Genomic DNA, 25,599 nt, shown 5'->3' with positions numbered 1-25,599 from the left:
ACAACATCAGAACCACACTGTACTCAAAACATCACCAGAACGACACTGTACTCCAAACGACACCAGAACCACACTGTACTCCAAACAACACCAGAACCACACTGTACTCCAAACAACATCAGAACCACACTGTACTCAAAACATCACCAGAACCACACTGTACTCCAAACGACACCAGAACCACACTGTACTCCAAACAACACCAGAACCACACTGTACTCCAAACAACATCAGAACCACACTGTACTCAAAACATCACCAGAACCACACTGTACTCCAAACGACACCAGAACCACACTGTACTCCAAACAACACCAGAACCACACTGTACTCCAAACAACATCAGAACCACACTGTACTCAAAACATCACCAGAACCACACTGTACTCCAAACGACACCAGAACCACACTGTACTCCAAACAACACCAGAACCACACTGTACTCCAAACAACATCAGAACCACACTGTACTCAAAACATCACCAGACCCACACTGTACTCCAAACATCACCAGACCCACACTGTACTCCAAACATCACCAGAACCACACTGTACTCCAAACAACACCAGAATCACACTGTACTCAAAACAACATCAGAACCACACTGTACTCAAAACATCACCAGAACCACACTGTACTCCAAACGACACCAGAACCACACTGTACTCCAAACAACATCAGAACCACACTGTACTCAAAACATCACCAGACCCACACTGTACTCCAAACATCACCAGACCCACACTGTACTCCAAACATCACCAGAACCACACTGTACTCCAAACAACACCAGAATCACACTGTACTCAAAACAACATCAGAACCACACTGTACTCAAAACATCACCAGAACCACACTGTACTCCAAACGACACCAGAACCACACTGTACTCCAAACAACATCAGAACCACACTGTACTCAAAACATCACCAGACCCACACTGTACTCCAAACATCACCAGACCCACACTGTACTCCAAACATCACCAGAACCACACTGTACTCCAAACAACACCAGAATCACACTGTACTCAAAACAACATCAGAACCACACTGTACTCAAAACATCACCAGAACGACACTGTACTCCAAACGACACCAGAACCACACTGTACTCCAAACAACATCAGAACCACACTGTACACCCAAACAACATCAGAACCACACTGTACTCCAAACGACACCAGAACCACACTGTACTCCAAACACCACCAGAACCACACTGTACTCCAAACAGCATAAGAACCACAATGTACTCCAAACAACATCAGAACCACACTGTACTCCAATCACCACATAACTCACACTGTACCCCAAACAACATAAGAACCACAATGTACTCCAAACAACATAAGAACCACACTGTACTCCAAACAACACAAGAACCACAATGTACTCCAAACAACACAAGAACCACAATGTACTCCAAACAACATCAGAACCACACTGTACTCCAAACACCACATAACTCACACTGTACTCCAAACAACATTTCTTATAAGGGTGCCCCCACTCATTTCCTGAAAACCCCCAGCAGGGAACAGGGTCACTTCTGTGAATTGGAAAATACAATGATTGGGAAAATTTAATGACAAATAAAAGTACAGGGTATTTTATTTTTCTTAGATGTTATATGACTTTCCAGTGTAAAACACAACCTAAAATATTCATAATTTGCAGTCTGAACGTGCCACAATGACAGGGAAAAGTTGCCAGTTTTGTGTGTCGGTCTATGGGAAGGATCTCAAGGTCGTGTTATACTATTCACCTCAGTGACTTACCGGTCAACCTTTTATTGGAATTGTAATAGCAATAATGCAAAGAGGGCCTGTATTACTCATCTGGATATTGAAGCAATCATGGCAAAAGATCTTTTATGAAAGTAGTATGGCAGAAAAAGTCTCAAGGACATGGCCAGTCCTCTGGGCCAATCTTGCCAGCATATTTGTTTTCAAATCTTCATGCTAAGCAATTGCATATATTATTACCTCTAACACAGTGTATCAGGTGTGGTATCACAATGGTAAAATGACTTACCTGTAACAGTGTATCTGGTGTGGTATCACAATGGTAAAATGACTTACCCATAACAGTGTATCTGGAGTGGTATCACAATGGTAAAATGACTTACCCATAACAGTGTATCTGGTGTGGTATAACAATGGTGAAATGACTTACCTGTAACAGTGTATCAGGTGTGGTATCACAATGGTGAAATGACTTACCTGTAACTTTGTACCTGGTGTGGTATCACAATGGTGAATTGACTTACCTGTAACAGTGTATCAGGTGTGGTATAATAATGGTAAATTAACTTACCTGTAACAGTGTATCAGGTGTGGTATCTCCATGGAATGTTGGGCTAGGATTGCTTCCATCTTTGAAAACAAAAGCAAAAACATGTTTTTTGTTTTTGTTTAATTGTTGACTTTTCATAAACTGATAAAGGTGTACATAACTCCCCCAACCACATGCAACAAAGATAATTTCTAACTGCTAATAACGATGTACACATACTCTTGTAAGATTGATAGTATTGTTCCTCATACTATGTTTGACATGAACACAGGACACAAACCTTTCAATAGATTGAACCCGATATCTATTATCAGTTCAAAATATTCATAAGCATCATTTGATGTTACCAATTCACTTCCACTTTGTTTTATGGGGAATCATTGTATTATCTGACTCATTGTGCAGACTAAACGTGGAGTTGTTTTGGATTATTTAAAAATTTACAGTTTCTATAAAATACAAATTAGATTTTACACACGATTGAACTAAGATGATACCATTTGATCTTGTATAATAAGCATCTCAAAATGGCAACCAGCTGCAGGCAATATTACAGATTTACAAGATGCTAAATTAAAAGCAGAATATGCTTTTTACTTATGGTGTTGGATATTTAACAACCGACCCCCGGGTCTCACAGTTCGTCCGAGTTGTAATGAAACTGTAATGCAATTTAATTCTTTTTTTTTAAAAAGTGAATTGAGCAACAAGACTATAACACTGACAGGTCAGCGAGGGCCCTATTGTACATGTGTGACTTACTACATATACCCCATTTAAGAACCAAGCAATAGCTACATTGACCATGCATCTTGGACTTTGGGAAGTAGGTCATGGCGTTATTCACATAGGCTATCTGTGCCATTTGCCACACTGCCTCAAAATTAAAAGTTTGAACAAAATTGTGTTAATAGAACAGAAGATATAGCCATATTTATTTATGCCACCTGTGATTTTAAAGCTTTAAAACCTGAAAAGTAATTGCATTATTATATAAAGCAAAACACTAAAAGAAATTTGTGTTTGTTTGGTATTTTATCTGAAAAATAAGCTGGTGTCCACTATGTAAACACGGCCATAATTACAATGTGATTTTGACAGAATATCACCTGTTCTATTTTTAGTATCGGCGACATTTACCTTGAAATTAGGATTTTTTAAAACCCCTATTGCATAACTGTATCACAATGAATAACCATGTGAAATTACAGAAAATTTAGCCTCCTGGTTCCTGAGATAATCTCCGAGTGGTAATGGACAAACAGACAGACGGACATCATGATAACAAAAGGAGCACCCTCATCTTTGAAAAAAGGAAAAAGACAAAGCCTGTCCAGGTGTTCTCTAATCTGCCAGTGTATTCGTTTTAATTGTTGATTTTTATGGAATCACAACATGCCGGTGGCTTTCAGAAAAAAGTGGTTAAAGTTTTTGTTTAACCTATTTCACCAGTTTGTCAGGGTCTCAATTTTCATACCCACAAATTACCATCCCATGAAAAAACTTAAAATAACGTTTAAATTGTTTCCTAAAGAAAATATTAAAGAAGCAGACAAATAAGTCTTATTTCCTGTAGGTATAAACTAGAGTAAAATCTACTCCCTCATAAAGCATCTTAGGATCTCTCTATCCATAAACAGTATTTGAATCTAGTATATCGTCATTGGTATGAAGAAAAAAATTGTACAAATTGTGGCCAATTTAACCCTTTGATGTGCATCGTAATTTTGATCTACATTTTAAAGCAGGAAGTGAAAGGCTTCCTTTGTGCACTTGTCTTGAGGTTTACTGAAAGTAGTACAAAGTACAACACACCTGGGCCATTCTCAGGAAATATGCTCGAAATAATCACTTACAATACACAAATATCGTGCCATTACTATCTACAAGCCTGACATATCCTGACGAAATTCTGACCGCCAAGACAAAATGATCATGCGACACATAACTGAGGCTATAACAATAAACAAGATAACCTTAACAAGGCCCTACATCTACTTTTAAATATTCAAGGACACCATATCTTGACAAACTATATCTTCTACCTGATGTTTAGATCAAAGGCGGTTAAAACTATGCATAGTAAGCCAATATAATATTATTAAAACAAGGCAAAGTATTGCAAGGCAATCCATAGTCCCCCTCTGGTAATGATTTCTGTATTTAACAAACAGTACACTTATGTCAAACTTTTTCAAAAGTAAACAACAAAGGTCAAGTCATACATCACAGTGACCTAATTCTTGTACTCCGCCATCCCAAGATGTCCTTGTACACCAAAACTGGCTACTTCAGGTGAAATAGTATAGAAGATATGCCCTGCATAAACGTTCAAAAGTTAAGGTCAAAGGTCAAAGCATTTGTCACAGTAAGGTCATACTGACCTACACTGGTGGACCCTTACCGTTCCTTTTTTTCCATTTTTTTCCATTTTTTTTTCAAAAAACGTTTATTTTTTCTCTTTTTATGTTTATTTTTTGAATTACCGTTGATATTTCACGGTACACTGTTTATTCTTTAAACCACTGTTTATTCTTCGAAGTCTTGTGTTTAGTTTTGAAAATAAGCGTTTGTTTTATAACTGCATGTTTACTTTCCATGGAACAGTGTTTGTTTTATAACTGCATGTTTACTTTTCACGGAACAGTGTTTGTTTTATAACTGCATGTTTCCTTTTCAAGGAACAGTGTTTACATTTCAAGGAACAGTGTTCCGTTTTGGTGGAGCGTTGTCTTCTCGCGGCTCACCGTTTAGTTTTACGGAAAATCATTTAGTTTATGAATTTCTTTTGTACTGTCAGGTTCTTTTATGTCTGCCGACCGGCCACGCTCTCGTCCGCGACAGGCTTACCTTATCGGCAGTGTAGCAACCCACACCAGTCAATCTTACCTGAGCTCGGTCAGAGCCTTCACCCGTGACGTAAGTAGCCGTCGGCTACCGTAGTCTGAATCGTAACAAGAGGCCCAGAGGGCCTGTATCGCTCACCTGTTTCTTTTGTTACATGCAACAGATATATAGGTAACTTAAGACCATTTGGTAACTAGAAAACAAGACATTTTAACATCTCTTAAACGGTTCTGAAGGTTCTGAAGATATTGTTGTTTGAAACTTAAAATTTTAATTTCAAAGCTTTTAACCAAAGTTAACATTTGAATCCCAATTTGCACTTAAAGTTGACCTGTGACCTCATTACTGTAATGAAGAAAACAATTCACACAGCTGGTCTACATAACAAACCTAAGTATCATGACTAGTCCAAATGGTTCTTAGGATATTGTTGTTTGAAGTTTTTAACATATTTGACCCCTGTGACCTTGAAAGTAGGTCAAGGTAATTTTAATGAGGAAACTTTATAGAACTTCATCCCAGGTACCTACTGGCTAAATATCATGACCCTAGGCCTAATGGAACTTGAGAAGGAGATCGTTAAAGCTTTTAACCAAAGTTGACATTTGACCCCCGACTAGCATTTATAGTTGACCTTTGACCTCATAACTGTCACTGAGAAAAATATTCAAACTGCTGGTCTTCATAACATACCCAAGTATCATGACTCTAGTTCAAATGGTTCTTAGGATATTGTTGTTTGAAATTTTTAACATATTTGACCCCTGTGACCTTCAAAGCAGGTCTAGGTCATTTTAATGAGGAAACTTTATAGCACCACATCCCAGGTACTTACTGTGGCCAAATATCATGACCCTGGGCCTTATGGAACTTGAGAAGAAGACTGTTAAAGCTTTTAACCAAAGTTGACATTTGACCCCAAACTAGCACTTAAAGTTGACCTTTGACCTCATAACTCTAACTGAAAAAATATTTGCACTGCTGGTTTACATAAAATACCCAAGTATCATAACTCTAGTTCAAATGGTTCTTAGGATATTGTTGTTTGAAATTTTTAACATATTTAACCGCTGTGACCTTGAAAGTAGGTCAAGATCATTTTAATGAGGAAACTTTATAGCACTCCATCCCAGGTACCTACTGGCCAAATATTATGACCCTGGGCCTTATGGAACTTGAGAAGAAGATTGTTAAAGTTTTTAACCAAAGTTGACATTTGACCCACGACTAGCATTTAAAGTTAACCTTTGACCTCATTACTGTAATTGAGAAAAATATTCGCACTGCTGGTCTACATAACATACCCAAGTATCATGACTCTAGTTCAATGGTTCTTAGGATATTGTTTTTTGAAATTTTTAACATATTTGACCGCTGTGACCTTGAAAGTAGGTAAAGGTCATTTTAATGAGGAAACTTTATAGCACTCCATCCCAGGTACCTACTGACCAAATATCATGACCCTAGGTCCTACAGTTCTTCAGAAGAAGTCGCAGTACGGCATAAAATGCACTTACTCATGAAAATACCACAAAAGTGACGTTTCTGTTACTTAACACACGATTAATCCTATTTGTTCGATGCCACCAACATCAAGTGGGTGTTTTGGTTTACCCTTGTTTTACGAAACGTTTGTTTTATTGTACAACATGATCAGCGAATCAATGTACCCCAAGTACGTGTTTTATTGTACAACATGATCAGCGAATCAATGTACCCGAAGTACGTGCTTTATTGTACATCATGATTTAAATACAAGTGAATCAAACTACCCTTAGTACGTGTTGTATTGTACATCATTATTGAAATACAAGTGAATCAAACTAACCTTAGTACGTGTTTCATTGTACAGTATGATTGAAATACAAGTGAATCAAACTAACCTTAGTACGTGTTTCATTGTACTCCCATAACAAATTAAAGTACTCCTGGATTATTATGTTACCCCTAGATGTTTAATTTTAATCGTTGGACTTTTATTTTTTTTTATTTTACTCGTGTTTTTTTTATTTTACCCCCTTTATTTACCTGTGCTAGCCAAGATTTTACCCAAATCAAGACAGAGGTAGAAGGATGTGTTATATGATAGTCCCAGAATAGTCTCCCATTGATCAGTAAGTTCTCCCATTAGACATCATGTATTACCAGAATTATAAATATCTTTGTAGGAAAAATAGCATTTCTGTTCCATCATCCCTTGGATTTCATACAAAGGAATATTGTATACTATGTACGAATACATTGGTAACGGCCCCTAAGCTGACCCTTATCTCGAGGGTTACAAGGTCAATGGTCTTTTTCAAGGACCAAGTCTGATAAAGAGACAATATCTGAACAGAAATGGGGTCAGAAAACAGGTAAGCAAACATGAAACATTCTATTTCTGTAAATTCGGTCACACCATTTAGCATGGAAATGTTTCTCTAGAATCTTGATCAAGGTATAGGCTTAAATATAACTTAAAATATATTTGTGGTTTTGAACACCCCTGTGACCTTCAAATATCACTCTTTCAGGTTCATATCACATCATATTTACCAGCACAAAAGCCCATAACTGTTTTATTATATGCTTCAACAATAAAATAAAACGAAACAAAACTAAAGGTTCTGATTTTTGTATGCGAGCCTCCGTGTAAAATTTAGCCAGGTTTGAATACAACATTTCATCATTGTAGCTTTCAAGGGTATCGTCTAGATTCTTTTTCTTAAGATAAGCACGGAGGACATCCACTGCGTGTTCAATGGCCTTTTTATGTTAACAGCATCTTTATCCTCGAATAGTTTTGGTAATTTTCCTAACGGAGGAGAAACGTTCGCCAGCAGCCATCTTCTAATGTCGTCTGACAGATCGCGTTCCGGTCTAATTGCGCATGCGCTACGACAGGTTCCGGGAATTTCCATGTAGGCTATATTTAGAAATCGATATTCACCGGATAACCAGTCTACATGAGTTTTTGAGGACTGGTCACGTGTATCTGATCCGACCAATGTGATTGCGAGAAATGTTCATGCATATAATAAATATATATGTACAGCTATATTCTGGGCAACATTATCTGTGTCAATACATACATATGAAGTGTTTCAGCTGCATTTCTACTAAAATTTATTAATCAATATTCACTGCATTAAGTATTAAATTCAGAGAATTTGATCATCATATTAGTTCATGAACCAAGTCTTCATTTATATATCTTATTCTTAATTAAAAACAGCGATACAAACTAAATTTAATCAGTACTATGCACTATTTGCAACCAGCAACTGAGTGAAGATACTTGAAGTTACACAGAAGACAGTTGCTATTGTACTCTTGATAAATTTACATAAAACAAGATTGTGTACAGTAGTAGATTGTAAATTGTATTCAGACTAGTAATACGGGTACAACTATCCTTTCTTAATAAACGGATTATCACACAGAAGGACTGATGGTCACCGCAAGTAGGTCTGCGGAGGACACATATATACTGTAGAGTTAATTAGAATTCTCTTGTTTGTATGTAGTCAGTCTTTTTGTCATTATGTTACTATTGGTTACGACTTTGGTTACCCAAAGACATTTTGCTGTAGTTGAAAGCAAAATGATTACCCAGTTAACAACCTGGTTTGTACCTCAATCAAGACTTAATCAACAAAACGTCTTTTCAATCAAATAATAGATGATTTGTGTTCTGTTTTAAGTTAATCTTAGCAATGATTGTAATTTGAGTCCATTTCTTGCACATTTGACCTTAGAAATTAAATTTAGAGTGTTGACAGAAACGAATGGTTAACCAGACAGATTCAGGCTGAATGTACTTACTCATTTCATACAGTTTACCGTCTTTGCATACAAAGGCCACAAAATGTGTATTGACTTTTTCATCTGCAGAAGGAGCCTGAAATGAAAAACAGAACAGTGGTTTATACCAAAAACGTTGACATCAATGAACAAAAAGAAGGAGATTACAGAGAAACCCTGGCTTTTACTGACAAAAAAAGTAATCTGATAACCCCAGAAACCCTGGCATTTACTGACAAAAAAAGTAATCTGATAACCCCAGAAACCCTGGCTTAACCTGACAACAAGAGGCCCAATGGACCTGCATCGCTCACCTGGTATTAATCTCACACTTGTAATCTTAAAAGTGGACTAAAATACAGCTACAGGCAAAATATCAGTGTTTCATTCAAAGAACCTATTAAAAGATTTAAACATATGACACCTGTGACCTTGAATGTCGAACAAGGACATCATAATATTAGGTTGAACAGAGTTTATAGTCTTCCAACCCAGCATGCTTCTGGAAAAATATCATTACCCTGGAACTTTTGGTTATACAGAACAAATCATTTAAAGATTTAAACATATATTGACCACTGTGACCTTGAATATGGGCGAAGGTCATTCACTTGGAAGTCCTTCATCCCAGCATGTTAATGGCCAAATATCATCACCCTTGGCCTTTTGCTTATTAAGAAGTTATTCAATGGTTTTAAACATATTTGACCCCTGTGACCTTAAAATATATATGTCATGGTCATTCATTTGAACTTGGTAGTCCTTCATCCCAGCATGTTACTGGCAGTATCCTAGGCCTCTTGGTTATTCAGAAGAAGTTGTTTAAAGGTTGAGAACATATTTGACTCTGTGACCTTGAAAAAAGATGAAGGTCATTTATTTGAACAAACTTTATAGCCCTTCATCCCAGCATGTTACTGCATGGCCAACTATCATCACCCTAGGCCTCTCCGTTATTCAGAAAAAGTTGTTTAATTTTTTTTAACATATTTGACCCCTGTGACCTTGAATATAAGTCAAGGTCATTTAGTTGAAAAATCCTGGCAGCCCTTCATCCCAGCATGTGTGTTACTGGCCAAATATTATCACCCTATGCCTCTTGGTTTTTCAGAAAAAGTTGTTTAAAGATTTTTAACATATTTGACCCCTGTGACCTTTAAAATTGATGAAGGTCATTTATTTGAACAAATTTGGTAGCCCTTCATGCAAGCATGCTTCTGGCCACATATCATCACCCTAGGCCTTTTGGTTACTGAGAAGAAGTTGTTTAAAGTAAAAAGCTCACCTTCAGGCCAGGTGAGCTAAAAATGTAATCTGATAACCCCAGAAACCCTGGCTTTTACTGACAAAAAAGTAACCTGATAAACCCAGAAACGCTGGCTTTTACTGACAAAAAAGTAACCTGATTACCCAAGAAACCCTGGCTTTTACCGACAAACAAGAGGCCCATGGGCCTTAACGGTCACCTGATATATTTATACAGAGAGTTGATTTCGTTTTTAACATGAACAGAAATATTTTTCAAAGTGACAAAAAACAATAAAACCACCTTATTCAATATCAAGCATACAGATTTTAGACTAAAAAGGATTTGAAACTAGCACCTCTGATTCTAAACAAGGAAAATGAAGAAATTTTAGGACACTGACTCCCTTGAGCCCCATCCTACAGCCCTTGGGGGTAAGGCTGGCTCAAAATTTTCAAAGTATCAAACTGTCAACTCAACGTTATAATTCCAATCAAGTTATTAACATGTAATATTCAAAGTATCATTTGCCATTATAAACCATAATAAATTTTGCCCCCCCCCCCCCACCTCCTTCCCACGGGGGTAAACGTGAGACCCTAGGCTCATAAACCTTAAGACCCTTCCATCTATGAAGAGTATTTGATTCTATCATATCTGGGTCTTGAAAAGAAGATTTTTGAAATTTTAGTCAATTCGACCCTTTTTGGCCCCGCCCCTCAGGCCCCTGGGGGCGTAGGACTAAACCGGCAACTCTTTTTGTTGACCTTTGTCCATGGAAGGTCCCTGCAGAATTTCATTGAAACTGGTTCAGGGGTTTTGGAGAAGAAGTCGAAAATGTAAATTGATTACGGACGCACGACGGATAAAAGGCGCTCGCAATAGGTCACTTGAGACTTTGTCTCAGGTGACCTAAAAAGTTATCTTGATTTTATGACATTTAACCCCAGTGACCTTGAAAGTTGGTCAAGGTCATTAATTTGAACAAACTTGGTAGCCCTTCATCCCAGCATGCTACAGGCCCAATTTCAGTACCCTGGGCCTTTTGGTTATTCAGAAGAAGTTGTTTGAAGATTTTAAGACATTTGATCCGTGTAACCATGAAAGTTGGTCAAGGTCATTCATTTGAACAAACTTGGTAGCCCTTCATCCATGCATGCTACAAGCCAAATATCAGTGCCCTGGGCCTTTTGGTTATTGAGAAGAAGTTGTTTGAAGATTTTAAGACATTTGATCCGTGTAACCATGAAAGTTGGTCAAGGTCATTCATTTGAACAAACTTGGTAGCCCTTCTTCACATAGTTGACAAGTTAGGTTCGTTCCACTCTGTGGTTCCTAGTTGTGCATGTTTACTTATTTAGAGTGAGGGTTTTTAGAGTAATCAGAGTATGGTTTTGTCAGTTAAAGCCAGGGTTTCTGGGGTAGTCAGATTACTTTTTTGTCAGTAAAAGCCAGGGTTTCTGGGGTAATCAGAAGAAGTTGTTTAAAGGTTTAAAACATATTTTACCCCTGTGATCTTGAAAATGGGTGAAGGTCATTTGTTTGAACAAACTTGGTAGTCATTCATCCCAACATGCTACTGACAAAATATCAACATCCTAGGCCTTTTGGTTATTAAGAAGTTGTTTAAAGGTTTTAAACATATTTGACCCCTGTGACCTTGATTATAAGTAAAGGTTTTTCATTTGAACAAACTTTGTAGCCCTTCATCCAAGCATCTTACTGGCAAAATATCATCATCCTAGGCTTCTTGGTTATTCAGAAGAAGTTGTTCAAAGATTATAACATATTTGACGCCGGTGACCTTGAAAATGGATGAAGGTAATTCATTTGACCAAACTTGGTAGCCCCTCATTCCATCATGCTACTGGCCAAAAATCATCATCCTAGGCCTTTTGGTTACTGAAAAGAAGTTGTTTAAAGTAAAAAGTTGACACCGGACAGACAGACGGACGACGGATGGACGAACGATGCACCATGGCATAAGCTCACTTGCCCTTTGGGCAGGTGTGCTAAAAAGGATTTTCTATTTTCAAAGATTGAGGAAAGAAATATGCTGTCTTTGAAACAGAATTCACCAACCAAAGCTATAGTTTCGCATTCTACAGGGAAATACACACTCTTTGGATTAACCTTTAGTGTCCCATTTTGTTCTCTAGTTCAGAATTAATTTGGAAACCAAAAGTGACACATGAGGTTCTACAAAGATTGTACTGTAACTAAATAGACATTAGGGGAAGTGTCAAAGTACTTCAGCTTGTGACCTACAAACCTAGCCTACCTCTGGGAGACCTTGCTTACTGGAGCACAATGATGGGGAAACACAACAAGTGAGAAAATCAATATTTGTCTAACTGTAAAACCTTGTAAAATCCAGGGAGTTTGTACTATTGGATATATACTCAAATTCTTACCTCTGACTTACAAACTCAACCTGTTTTTGAAATTATATCATTTATAACATCATCAGTTTAATTTCAGTAAAATCAGGCAACAACACAGTCCAAGTTAAATCAGGGTAACTACACAGTCAAAGTAAAATCAGGCTTATAACTACACAGTCAAAGTAAAATCAGGCTATAACTACACAGTCAAAGTAAAATCAGGATAATTACACAGTCAAAGTAAAATCAGGCTATAACTACACAGTCAAAGTAAAATCAGGGTAACTACACAGTCAAAGTAAAATCAGGGGAACTACACAGTCAAAGTAGAATCAGGCTATAACTACACAGTCAAAGTAGAATCAGGCTATAACTACACAGTCAAAGTAGAATCAGGCTATAACTACACAGTCAAAGTAAAATCAGGCTAACAACACCGTCAAAGTAAAATCAGGCTATAACTACACATTCAAAGTAAAATCAGGGTAACTACACAGTCAAAGTAAAATCAGGCTTTAACTACACAGTCAAAGTAAAATCAGGGTAACTACACAGTCCAAGAAAAATCAGGCTATAACTACACAGTCAAAATAAAATCAGGGGAACTACACAGTCAAAGTAAAATCAGGCTTATAACCACACAGTCAAAGTAAAATCATGCTATAACTACACAGTCAAAATAAAATCAGGCTACCTACAGTCAAAATAAAATCAGGGTAACTACACAGTCAAAGTAGAATCAGGCTATAACTATACAGTCGAAGTAAAATCAGGGGAACTACACAGTCCAAGTAAGATCAAGCTATAACTACACAGTCAAAGTAAAATCAGGGCAACTACACAGTCAAAGTAAAATCAGGCTTATAACTACACAGTCAAAGTAAAATCAGGCTTATAACTACACAGTCAAAGTAAAATCAGGGTAACTACACAGTCAAAGTAGAATCAGGCTATAACTATACAGTCGAAGTAAAATCAGGGGAACTACACAGTCCAAGTAAGATCAAGCTATAACTACACAGTCAAAGTAAAATCAGGGTAACTACACAGTCAAAGTAAAATCAGGCTTATAACCACACAGTCAAAGTAAAATCAGGCTATAACTACACAGTCAAAATAAAATCAGGCTAACTACAGTCAAAATAAAATCAGGGTAACTACACAGTCAAAGTAAAATCAGGCTAACAACACAGTCAAAGTAAAATCAGGCTAACAACACCGTCAAAGTAAAATCAGGCTATAACTACACAGTCAAAGTAAAATCAGGGTAACTACACAGTCCAAGTAAAATCAGGCTGTAACTACACAGTCAAAGTAAAATCAGGGTAACTACACAGTCAAAGTAAAAGCAGGCTATAACTACACAGTCAAAGTAAAATCAGGCTATAACTACACAGTCAAAGTAAAATCAGGGTAACTACACAGTCAAAGTAAAATCAGGCTATAACTACACAGTCAAAGTAAAAGTGGGGTAACTACACAGTCAAAGTAAAATCAGGGTAACTACACAGTCCAAGTAAAATCAGGCTATAACTACACAGTCAAAGTAAAATCAGGGGAACTACACAGTCAAAGTAAAATCAGGCTATAACAACTTAGTCAAAGTAAAATCAGGCTATAACTAAACAGTCAAAGTAAAATCAGGCTATAACAACTTAGTCAAAGTAAAATCAGGCTATAACAAAACAGTCAAAGTAAAATCAGGCTAACAACACAGTCAAAGTAAAATCAGGGTAACTACACAGTCAAAGGAAAATCAGGCTATAACTACACAGTCAAAGTAAAATCAGGCTATAACAACCTAGTCCAAGTAAAATCAGGGTAACAACACAGTCAAAGTAAAATCAGGCTATAACTACACAGTCAAAATAAAATCAGGCTATAACTACAGTCAAAGCTAAATCAGGCTATAACAACTTAGTCCAAGTAAAATCAGGGTAACTACACAGTCAAAGTAAAAACAGGCTATAACTACACAGTCAAAGTAAAATCAGGGTAACTACACAGTCAAAGTAAAAACAGGCTATAACTACACAGTCAAAGTAAAATCAGGCTTTAACTAAACATTCAAAGTAAAATCAGGCTATAACAACTTAGTCAAAGTAAAATCAGGCTATAACAAAACAGTCAAAGTAAAATCAGGCTAACAACACAGTCAAAGTAAAATCAGGGTAACTACACAGTCAAAGTAAAAACAGGCTATAACTACACAGTCAAAGTAAAATCAGGGTAACTACAGTCAAATTAAAATCAAGCTATAACTACACAGTCAAAGTTAAATCAGGCTATAACAACTTAGTCCAAGTAAAATCAGGGTAACAACACAGTCAAAGTAAAATCAGGCTATAACTACACAGTCAAAGTAAAATCAGGCTAACAACACCGTCAAAGTAAAATAAGGCTATAACTACACAGTCAAAGTAAAATCAGGGTAACTACACAGTCAAAGTAAAATCAGGCTATAACTAAACAGTCAAAGTAAAATCAGGCTATAATTAAACAGTCAAAGTAAAATCAGGCTAACAACACAGTCAAAGTAAAATCAGGCTATAACTACACAGCCAAAGTAAAATCAGGCTATAACTAAACAGTCAAAGGAAAATCAGGCTATAACTAAACAGTCAAAGTAAAATCAGGCTATAACTACACAGTCAAAGTAAAATCAGGCTTTAACTAAACAGTCAAAGTAAAATCAGGCTATAACAACTTAGTCAAAGTAAAATCAGGCTATAACAAAACAGTCAAAGTAAAATCAGGCTAACAACACAGTCAAAGTAAAATCAGGCTATAACTACACAGCCAAAGTAAAATCAGGCTATAACTAAACAGTCAAAGTAAAATCAGGATAATTACACAGTCAAAGTAAAATCAGGCTATAATTAAACAGTCAAAGTAAAATCAGGCTAACAACACATTCAAAGTAAAATCAGGCTATAACTACACAGTCAAAATAAAATCAGGGTAACTACACAGTCAAAGTAAAATCAGGCTATAACTACACAGTCAAAGTATAATCAGAATAACTACACAGTCAAAGTAAAATCAGGCTTTTACACAGTCAAAGTAAAATCAGGGGAACTACACAGTAAAAGTAAAATCAGGCTATAACTACACAGTCAAAGTAAAACCAGGGTAACTACACAGTCAAAGAAAAATCAGGGGAACTATACAGTCAAAGTAAAATCAGGCTATAACTACACAGTCAAAGTAAAATCAGGCTATAACTACACAGTCAAAGTAAAATCAGGCTATAACTACAAAATCAAAGTAAAACCAGGCTATAACTACACAGTCAAAGTAAAACCAGGCTATAACTACACAGTCAAAGTAAAATCAGGGTAACTACACACTCAAAGTAAAATCAGGCTATAACTAAACAGTCAAAGTAAAATCAGGCGATAACTACACAGTCAAAGTAAAAGCAGGGTAACTACACAGTCAAAGAAAAATCAGGGGAACTATACAGTCAAAGTAAAATTAGGCTATAACTACACAGTCAAAGAAAAATCAGGGGAACTATACAGTCAAAATAAAATCAGGCTATAACTACAGTCAAAGAAAAATAAGGCTATAACTACACAGTCAAAGAAAAATCAGGGGATCTATACAGTCAAAGTAAAAACAGGGTAACTACACAGTCAAAGAAAAATCAGGGGAACTATACAGTCAAAGTAAAATTAGGCTATAACTACACAGTCAAAGAAAAAACAGGCGATAACTACACAGTCAAAGTAAAATCAGGCTATAACTACACAGTCCAAAGTCCAAGTAAAATCAGGGTAACTACACACTCAAAGTAAAATCAGGCTATAACTACACAGTCCAAGTAAAATCAGGGGAACTACACAGTCCAAGTAAAATCTGGGGAACTACAGTCAAAGTAAAAACAGAACTGAGTTATCCCCTCCCAAAAAATGTTAGAAAGCAATTTGTCGATGGTGTTATCCTGGGGGACAGGTTATGGCCAAAAAGTAATTTAAAACAGACATAGGTAGTCCGTTTTTTATTATCCTTTTAAACACTGTCTGGCTAAATTTAAATATTTGAACGACTCAGCAGATTTAGCATATCAGCTGTCTCTGCAAATGTAAGTTTGCAGCAAATGCGTATTTGAATCAGGAACCAATGTAATTTAAAACCTAGACTATTGATTATTCAACCAAAGATAGGATTTTTTAAAAAGTTTTATTCAAATTTTAGCTCGGTGCATTTAAATAATTTTGCTATAAAAAATAGCAGTGTTTTTATTAGACATATTAACAAAAACACAGGAGAAGTTGTCTTTATTATAACGTATAATTAGTTTATTAGCTGCACATGTGTAATTAGGTCAGACAATTAAAAAGTGCCATTTGTTAAGGTGGCTCCACACATCGTCATCAGCGTCCATTTTTGTGACGTACTTCCGGAAAAAGTATCGTAGTGCAAGTTATTGTAACACCTGGGCCGTTTTCGTTTAAACGGTCAAACCGATCGGACCACTGTTGTTCGTTTATTAAAAAAGGTCGGACTTAGTAATCTGATGCTGCTTTCAGGCGAGCCTTGAGAAAGCCTTGCAAGGCCTGCATACACATTTGCAGGTCCGCCAGGATTTATACCTGAAATTGTTACATTTATAAACGGTCAAACCGGTTGCTCCGCATAAACGAACAGGCCCCTGGTAAACAATAGTACACGTGCTTGCCGATGATATGTCAACACCCGATATCAAAATTTTACCGGGAAATGTATAAACACACGTACTTCAGGAATAAAGCTTTCAAATTCATAGACATAAACAGACTCACGGGCAGACAGTGACATGAGACCAAACGACCTCAAGAAGGACATATAGGAAACGCATGGAATGCGGACGTACCGACCTCACATGTGCAACATGAGTTCATAAGCTCGAGGTCGTTACGGTTTTCGCTGTTGAAGGAGTTTCGCTCTGTCGATTAAATCGTCTTTACAAATGTAGTCTTCTTACTCTGTGAATTTTTTTCTTTCTTAAAATATCAAGATACCTATGAAATGCATGTGTGAGTGCACGTGAGAACGGCATACCATGCGATAGCCTCTGGTCACATATGTACCTGACATGTAATTATAAATATACCGTGAGTTAGCGGACTGTGGAATGATGTCCAAAGTGTACATGACTGAAGGTAATTTGGTTCCAAATTAAAGAACAATAAATTGATAATTTTGATATCACATTTTTGATTTATTTCCATAATTTTTGTTATATGTAAACAGAGACAACTGTCATTGTGTAAATGTCACCCCTCTGCAAAAAGTTCCGATTTTTTTCAAGGAAGATAACTGCACCCGGATCGAAGTGATTGTAAAATGTAAAATAAATTAATTATAAAGCCATTGTGTATATTTTGTTCAATTTCCCAATCTATATGTATAGATCTTTGTGTCCTGTTTGCTTTTAGCTTGTAGATAATCACTTTTATCCGTACAAATTCAATAAAAAACACTTTGTGTAACATGTGTTACATATTTTGCGATAAATAAAATATTTGTAGGGTTAATTAGAAATGCTTCTTTTCATTTCATTATTGTTGTTATTGTTCCGAACAATGTCACACACAAACAAAATTCGAAAAATATTAAAATTGACGAAAATTCAATTTTTTGTGTTTTTTTCAAGAAAGTCCCCAAACTATCGGAATGTTTAGATTTTCATAAAATCACTCTACATAGTTGCATAACCATTATATGAAAGTTTCAACGAATTTTGCTGGTTAATTGCGAAAGTGTGGAGCCACCTTAAACAATATTTTTTGAATACTGTCATTTACACTTATAACATATTGTAATCATGGTGTGATAGAATGCCCCAACTCCAGTAAAATAGCTTGACTTTCAGAGCATTCTACTGCTTTCAGTTAGTAAGTATAAGCTGATTGACGACTGTATCACAGGAACTCTGCTGGTCATGAAATGGGAATTCTACGTACACAATGTACCTGTAATTGTCAAATATTAGTTTATTTTTTGGAAGTACTGCCAGTTTTTATGGATAAAATTTTGGAAGCTCTAATGCATTCCAAGATAAATATAACAACAAACAAGGTGCTGTATCACCCTGATGGTTGAATTAGGCTGAGGGAGTATACTGGATTTAACAATTTAAATTCTTGTATGAAGTCTTATGTCAGAGAGAATTAAAAGAACCGAGGACATCGTGTGGAATTAACTTTCTATTTAAAACAACTGTGGCCTGATTTTTTAACCTATTAAAACAAACAAGAGGCTGAATGGGCCTGAATCGCTCACCTGGTATTAATCTTACACTTGTAATCTTAAAAGTTGACTAAAATACAGCTAGAGGCAAAATACCAGTGTTTGATTCAAAAGAATCTATTAAAAGATTTAAACATGTGACACATTTGACCTTGAAAGTCAAACAAGGACATTAAGTTGAACAAGCTTTATAGCCTTTCATACCAGCATGCTTCTGGCCAAATATCATTACCCTGGACCTTTCTAGATCAAAAGGCCTAGGGTGATGATGTTTGGCCAGTAACATGCTGGAATGAAGGGCTACCAAGTTTGTTCAAATGAATGACCTTCAATCATTTTCAAGGTCACAGAGGTCAAATATGTTTAAAACCTTTTTACAACTTCTTCTGAATAACCAAGAGGCCTAGGGTGATGATATTTGGCCAGTAGCATGCTGGGATGAAGGGCTACCAAGTGTGTTCAAATGAATGACCTTAATATTCAAGGTCACAGGGCCGGAGTCAAATATGTTTAAAACCTTTAAAACAACTTCTTCTGAATAACCAAGATGCATAGGGTGTTTATATTTAGCTAGTAACATGCTGGGATGAATGGCTACAAAGTCTGTTCAAATTAATGACCTTGCATTATGTTCAAGGTCACAGGGGTCAAATATGTTGAAAACTGTAACGACTTCTTCAAAATAACCAAACAGATTTCTATTCATATTAGTATAAGCAACCTTTACCTTTAGACCTAAATAGCAATTAAATACAAGTGCTCTGATTATGAAGGCAGGTAAGGAATGTTTTAGCTTGATTGACCTAATGATATTTGACCTTGGAAGCAGTCTCCAGCACAAGGTTTGTGTATCAAAGCCTGGTGTAAAGTTTCCATATGTTTGGACCAAGGAAATTTTATGTAATTTACTTCAAAACACATGTTTTACCTATAGTAACAGCGACCATGACTATTTGACCTTTTGAAGAAGTCAAAAGCCAGGAGTCATAATACATGTATGTGGTGGTCATTTGTTTTAAAGTATGGAGTGTTACCTTTTCCCTTGTAGTTACAACATTCTAGACAAGAACAATACACCTCATGTTTAGAGTTAATTGTGCATCATTTTATAAAGAACAGCTTTATCATTGAATTATGAAATAGCACATCATGTTCCTGTTAACATAATTATAAAGGTTTATGTCCTTACAACTACTGACAAAACATCAATTGAATGCTTCGCAAGAGTACCGTGGGGCGGAACAAAATATGCCCGTTGAATGCCATATAGTATTATATACTTTCTTACATTGAAATAAGATCTGAATCATTCTAAGAGTGGTTAGCTGATATGCTATAAAAAGTAGGAGAAAATCTTCAGACAAAAAAATCAAATACTGAAATGGACAAAAGGCAATAAATTTTGCAAAAATCGTTGAATCAAAATTCTTTTAAGAGAGACACAACTTCATATCATGATTATAAAGAATACCAAGTTTAAAAGAGATCCGTTGAAAAATGTAGGAGATTTCCGGACAAAAATCAAATACTGAAATGAATAAAGGGCAATTACTTTTGGAAAAGTTGTTGAATCAAAATTCTTTTAAGGGAGACACAACGTCATATCATGTTTATCATGTATACCAAGTTTCAAAGAGATCGGTCGAAAAATGTAGGAGGGGATCTCCGGAACAAATTCAAATACTGAAATGAACAAAGGGCAATAACTTTTGGAAAAATTGTCGAATCAATTTTCTTTTAAGGGAGACGCAACTTCATATCTTGATTATCATGTATACCAAGTTTCAAAGAGATCGGTCGAAAAATGTAGGAGGAGATCTCCGGACAAAATTCAAATACTGAAATGAACAAAGGGCAATAACTTTTGGAAAAATTGTCGAATCAATTTTCTTTTAAGGGAGACGCAACTTCATATCATGATTATCATGTATACCAAGTTTCAAAGAGATCGGTCGAAAAATGTAGGAGAAGATCGCCGGACAAACAAAGTATACCCTGGCCGGATGGACGGACAACGCCATACCATAATACTACCATCAAATTTGACGGTCGTATAAAAATGGAACATAATGGAGGTAATTTTATATCAGCAACTATAATTCAACAAACCAAAAAGACTCAATTCTATCCATGTAAATAATAAGGTTGTCAGAAAAACTACCTACCGTTTAAATGTGAAATGCATAAACAAATTAATATGTTATGACATGGAAGTACAGTAACAATTTCAAAGTTACAACTCAAATTTTTGTTTTTGTGAACAAAAACATGTCTCCCCTTATTAACCAATAGACAAATTTCGGTATCAAAAACTAACAAAGGGCCATATCTCTTTATATAGTGGGGTACAGGCCGAATTTAGAATGCGACACTCCTACTTCCCAAGATACATCAAAACTATAGCAAGTTAGGTCAACGTAGCTGAAATAACATGGAAGTTATGCAGTGGACAAACTTCGGTATTAAAAAAATATAAAGGGCCATAACTCTATATATATTGGGGCATAAAACCCGATTTTAGGGCGAGAAATTCTGCCTCTCCAAGATACATAAATATGGTAATTTTGGTCAACGTAGGTGAAATAACATGGAACTTATGCTCCGGACAAACTTTGGTATTCAAATTAAACAAAGGGCCATAACTCTGTATATAGTGAAGCACAAGACATAATTATAGTGCACTGCACATCTTCTGTGGTTGATGCAGGTATACTTTAAGTTTTATCAGGATATCTTTAACGGTTTAAAATGTACAGGCCGGACAAGAATTTACTGAAAATGTTGCACTTATTTGACCTTTGACCTTGAGATGAAGGTCACAGTGACCTAATTCCAGTGCACTGCACACCTTCTGTGGGTGATGCATGCATAGGTAGCAGAGTACCGTAGAAATGGCTTGATCCTAAAAATAAAGGGCATGTCTCGGATAAACATGGATAGCAGATTCATCCTGCACAACTTCTTATAGAAGCATGATTTTTCTTCTTCAAAAAGTGATTTCCCCAGATTTGTGACTTGTGAAAACCATGGTTACCAAATCAAAAAAAGTCAAAAAATACAAAAAAAAAAAGATTTGTGACCCAAAATTTGACCCACGCAAGTAGTAGTTTTTTTCTTTAAACCTGTCTTAAATTAAATATCACCTACTCGGTAACAGAAATACTCACGTTAAAGCATAGGTTGTTCGACTGGATTTTTCACAATATTTACACATGTGCTGAGTACAAAAATAGACTACATGAAAAGCTAGGTTTTGTTGTGTAGACACAGATTTGTAAATGGCAAAAAATGGAGTCTCAAACCAAATACGATTTTTCTTTTTTTTCCCCACCGGTTTCAAAGTTATGCCCCAGACAAGATGTTACAGGAAGTATGCACTTATTTGACCTTTTACCTTGAAGTGAAGGTCCCAGTGACCTATGAACAGTACACTGCACATCATTTGTGAGTGAAGCAGGTACACTTAAAGTTTCATCAAGATATCTTTAACAGTTTAAAAGTTATGGACAGACAAGAAATAATAATTAGAAGAACCCGTACTTAAATCATATGTCCCCTTTATTTGAAGGGGAGACATGATTAAGATATGGTATCTGTATATTAAATTTCACACATGAACATTGTTGGTTCTCATACACAGTAAAAATATAAACTTTTTATATATTCACATACCATATACAACATCACAACGGTCTAAGGGAGATAACTTATCCTCACTAGTAAACTCTTACTAGCCTGAATTCCCCACATCTATAAACAACAATAACATACAAATCTATGTAACAACATACACGTAGATATCTATTTATGGGTTTTAGAGCTTTTTTATTCTGTCATTATACCTTAGCTGCAAGCATGGCATTCTTTGGGTCAAAACATGTCAAAACACTGGTTGTATAATTATATATTGCAGATAACAGTTTTGTACAGGAACCAGCGGTATTGTTGTTCATCCTCGGTATCTGCCATTTTGACAAGAACTTTTGAATACCACAGGATCTCTACTGCTTCCATGGAACTGACTTCTTTATAGAGACATCGGGTCTCAATCCCCCCCAATTGTATTAAAGGAAAAATATTGGAGTTATGTCAACATCATTACAAATTTTATGTAACAGAGCATCTTCGCTAGCCAAGTGTTCGCTTCGTATACACTCCACTTACCCTTGGTGGATATAGCCATGTTTACCGAGCCTTCAAATTTTCGCGCTGTGCCAGTCACTCGCATCCAATGAAATCGCGTCTTATATATAGCGTGTTGACGAATGAAAACAGTAATGGCGACGCCCTGTACGGAAGCACGTTGTCGTTTATGTCAGAGTGTTTTGCCCTCAAAAAATAGGCGCACGATCTTTGGGAAAACTTCTAGAGTTTTAAATCAGTTGGTGGAAATCCTTGACTACGTGCCACATGTAAATGATGACCCAGGAAAATATGTGTGCTGCCTTTGGATTGTTTCAGTATTGCTCTGTCATTTATACTATGCCTTGAAATACACGTGCTTTTGTCAACACGCCGATGGAGTGTGTATGTAACGGTCATTCTGATTGGTGAAAAGCTTTTTGGGAGAAGAGCGATTACTTGGTATATCCGCTAGGTGGCAGTGGAGGGAATTATGAAAACACGGCTATATCCGCCAAGGATAAGTGGAGTGTATACGAAGCGAACACTTGGCTAGCGAAGATGGTATCAGAGGTGAGGTTGAACATATTTTGTATTTGTCATCATTAATTAATATCAAATCTAAAACTTTGTTTTGTCTTTTCAAAGTGGTCATTGAGTATTATTGAAACAATTTAATAATGTACATTCTAATTTGGTAAAAAACCTTATGAGTATAAACTTTTAGGAAACAAGAGATCCCAGAGGGATCTTGGCGCCCACCATTGTACCATCTTCATTAGTTCTTTGTCAGTTCGATCTTTTCTCTTCTTTCCTCTTATCTGTTTGATCGAGTCATGTTAACAGTAAATGCATCTTGAGGTAACTTTTGATCTGAACTTAATACTGAAGTGTATGAAAGCCAACATTCAAAGTGAGTTTGCCCAAAAAGAAATACATAAAACTTGCACCTCAAAGAAGACACCCTGGCAGTTTTTATATAGAAAATCACGGACAGTTCGATTCAAATCGAAGTAATGACAACTGAAAAATGTACTGCCCTCCCACTTAATGTGGAAGGGACTATAATTTCTTTTATTCATTAATTTTTCAACAGCAGCTCAAACTATTTTTGTTGGGCCAGTGTCTACCTCAATTTTGACAACTTTTAGTAACTTGAGCAAGACTTTAACCGCCATTGGCGAGCAAGCGACTGTCCATGTCAGGCACTGCTAAACAACAAGGGAACAAGGGGAAGCTACATATAAAATGTGAGAAAGATCCTCCCGTACTTCCTGAGAAATAGCGATAACAAACTTTCAATATCAAAATCCAAGATGGCTACCTGTTAGCCATGTTGTTTATCCGATCAGCCTCAAAAGTTGCCCTGCACAGCTAAGGCCCAAGGGGAACCTACACTTAAAATGTGGGAAAGATCCCTCTGGTACTTCTCGAGAAATAGCGATAACAAACTTTCACTATCAAAATCCAAGATGGCTACCTGTCAGCCATGTTGTTTATCCGATCAGTCTCATAAGGTGCCCTGCACAGCTAAGGACCAAGGGGAACCTACACTTAAAATTTGAGAAAGATCCCTCTGGTACTTCTTGAGAAATACCGATAACAATAATTGTTTAAGGACGGTCACGGGGGAAGATGGACAGACGACGGACCACGGACGTAGGGTGATTTGAATAGCCCACCATCAGATGATGGTGGGCTAAAAAGGCCAGATGGTTTTCCATTAGGAAGTGTCCATTTCAGCCTGTGGCCTTATCAGGCTTGGAAAACTTCACTCCTCCTGGATAGTCTTTGACATGAACATGCCTGCATGGCAATGAACATGTTTGTGTCATTCTGTATCGTTTTTGAATTATATCAGTGCTTGCTGTTTAGAGTATCCCTGTCTTCTATCATTATTGATAGTTACACATGTACATGTACTTTGTTAGTATATTAACTTACAGAAAGGATTAAGCGGCTGATATTTTTCTGTGAATTTTCTTTTGTACTCCTCCCGACTCAATTTTTATATACCATATTTGACCAAATATGGATGCAGGGCGCAGATATGTAACATTTACAATGTTGGAATGTTGTTACAGTTGTGGTACCGCACAACGCACCAAAAATAGCGTGCGCACACCGTGCATACATCGTTCACACACCGTCCGCACACCGTCCACACATGGTGCGCACAACTGTGCGATTTAGCAATCGTTCGCCCCGTTGTGCGCTTCTCTCCGCACAACTGTGCGATTTGGTATCATTTGTAGATCAAAATTACGGAATGACAAAAATACGGAAGGCTTGTGTGCGATATTGTACACTGTGTATATATCTGTAATTTCTCATCACAATAATCAAGATTATACAATTTCACCAGAGGTATAATACATTATTATACGTCTCTGTACAGCGACCGTTAGGCTGTCAAGAATGGGTTTGGCTCCAAGGTAACAGAACAGGTAAATAACAATTTGATGAGTGTCCGGAGTTTTACCTGACCAGTGCCTGACACACAGAGTTGATAAGTTTGACCGTAATGAATAGTATTTGTTATTTGCATTCGTTTGCCTATAGCTCCCATTCACCTGGATTTTCACACCCCGGCCTTACCCGACGAGTTACGTAAGTGCCCCAGGCGGGGGAAAATTACGGTCCAGGTACATGTACAAAGTGGTTATGTTTACCTGTATA

The 25,599-nt window shown here is 36.6% G+C and overlaps 1 protein-coding gene across 1 annotated transcript in view; it reads right to left on the bottom strand.

Moving 5' to 3' along the window:
• Nucleotides 1–25,599, bottom strand: part of LOC110460547 (ubiquitin carboxyl-terminal hydrolase-like) — a 62,785-nt gene that overhangs the window by 21,872 nt on the left and 15,314 nt on the right. Inside the window, exons 7-8 of the mRNA XM_021513512.1 lie at nt 8,953–9,028; nt 2,320–2,378 (exon numbers count right to left, since the gene is read on the bottom strand). Of these exons, the coding sequence (XP_021369187.1) occupies nt 2,320–2,378; nt 8,953–9,028 (135 nt within the window). The remainder of the gene's footprint in view (nt 1–2,319; nt 2,379–8,952; nt 9,029–25,599) is intronic.

The sequence above is a fragment of the Mizuhopecten yessoensis genome, unplaced genomic scaffold (assembly GCF_002113885.1).
Source record: "Mizuhopecten yessoensis strain PY_sf001 unplaced genomic scaffold, ASM211388v2 scaffold10429, whole genome shotgun sequence".
NCBI classification, from domain to species: Eukaryota; Metazoa; Mollusca; class Bivalvia; order Pectinida; family Pectinidae; genus Mizuhopecten; species Mizuhopecten yessoensis.
The sequence above is the reverse complement of the archived record's forward strand: the minus strand, read 5'-3'. Positions and strand labels throughout refer to the sequence as shown.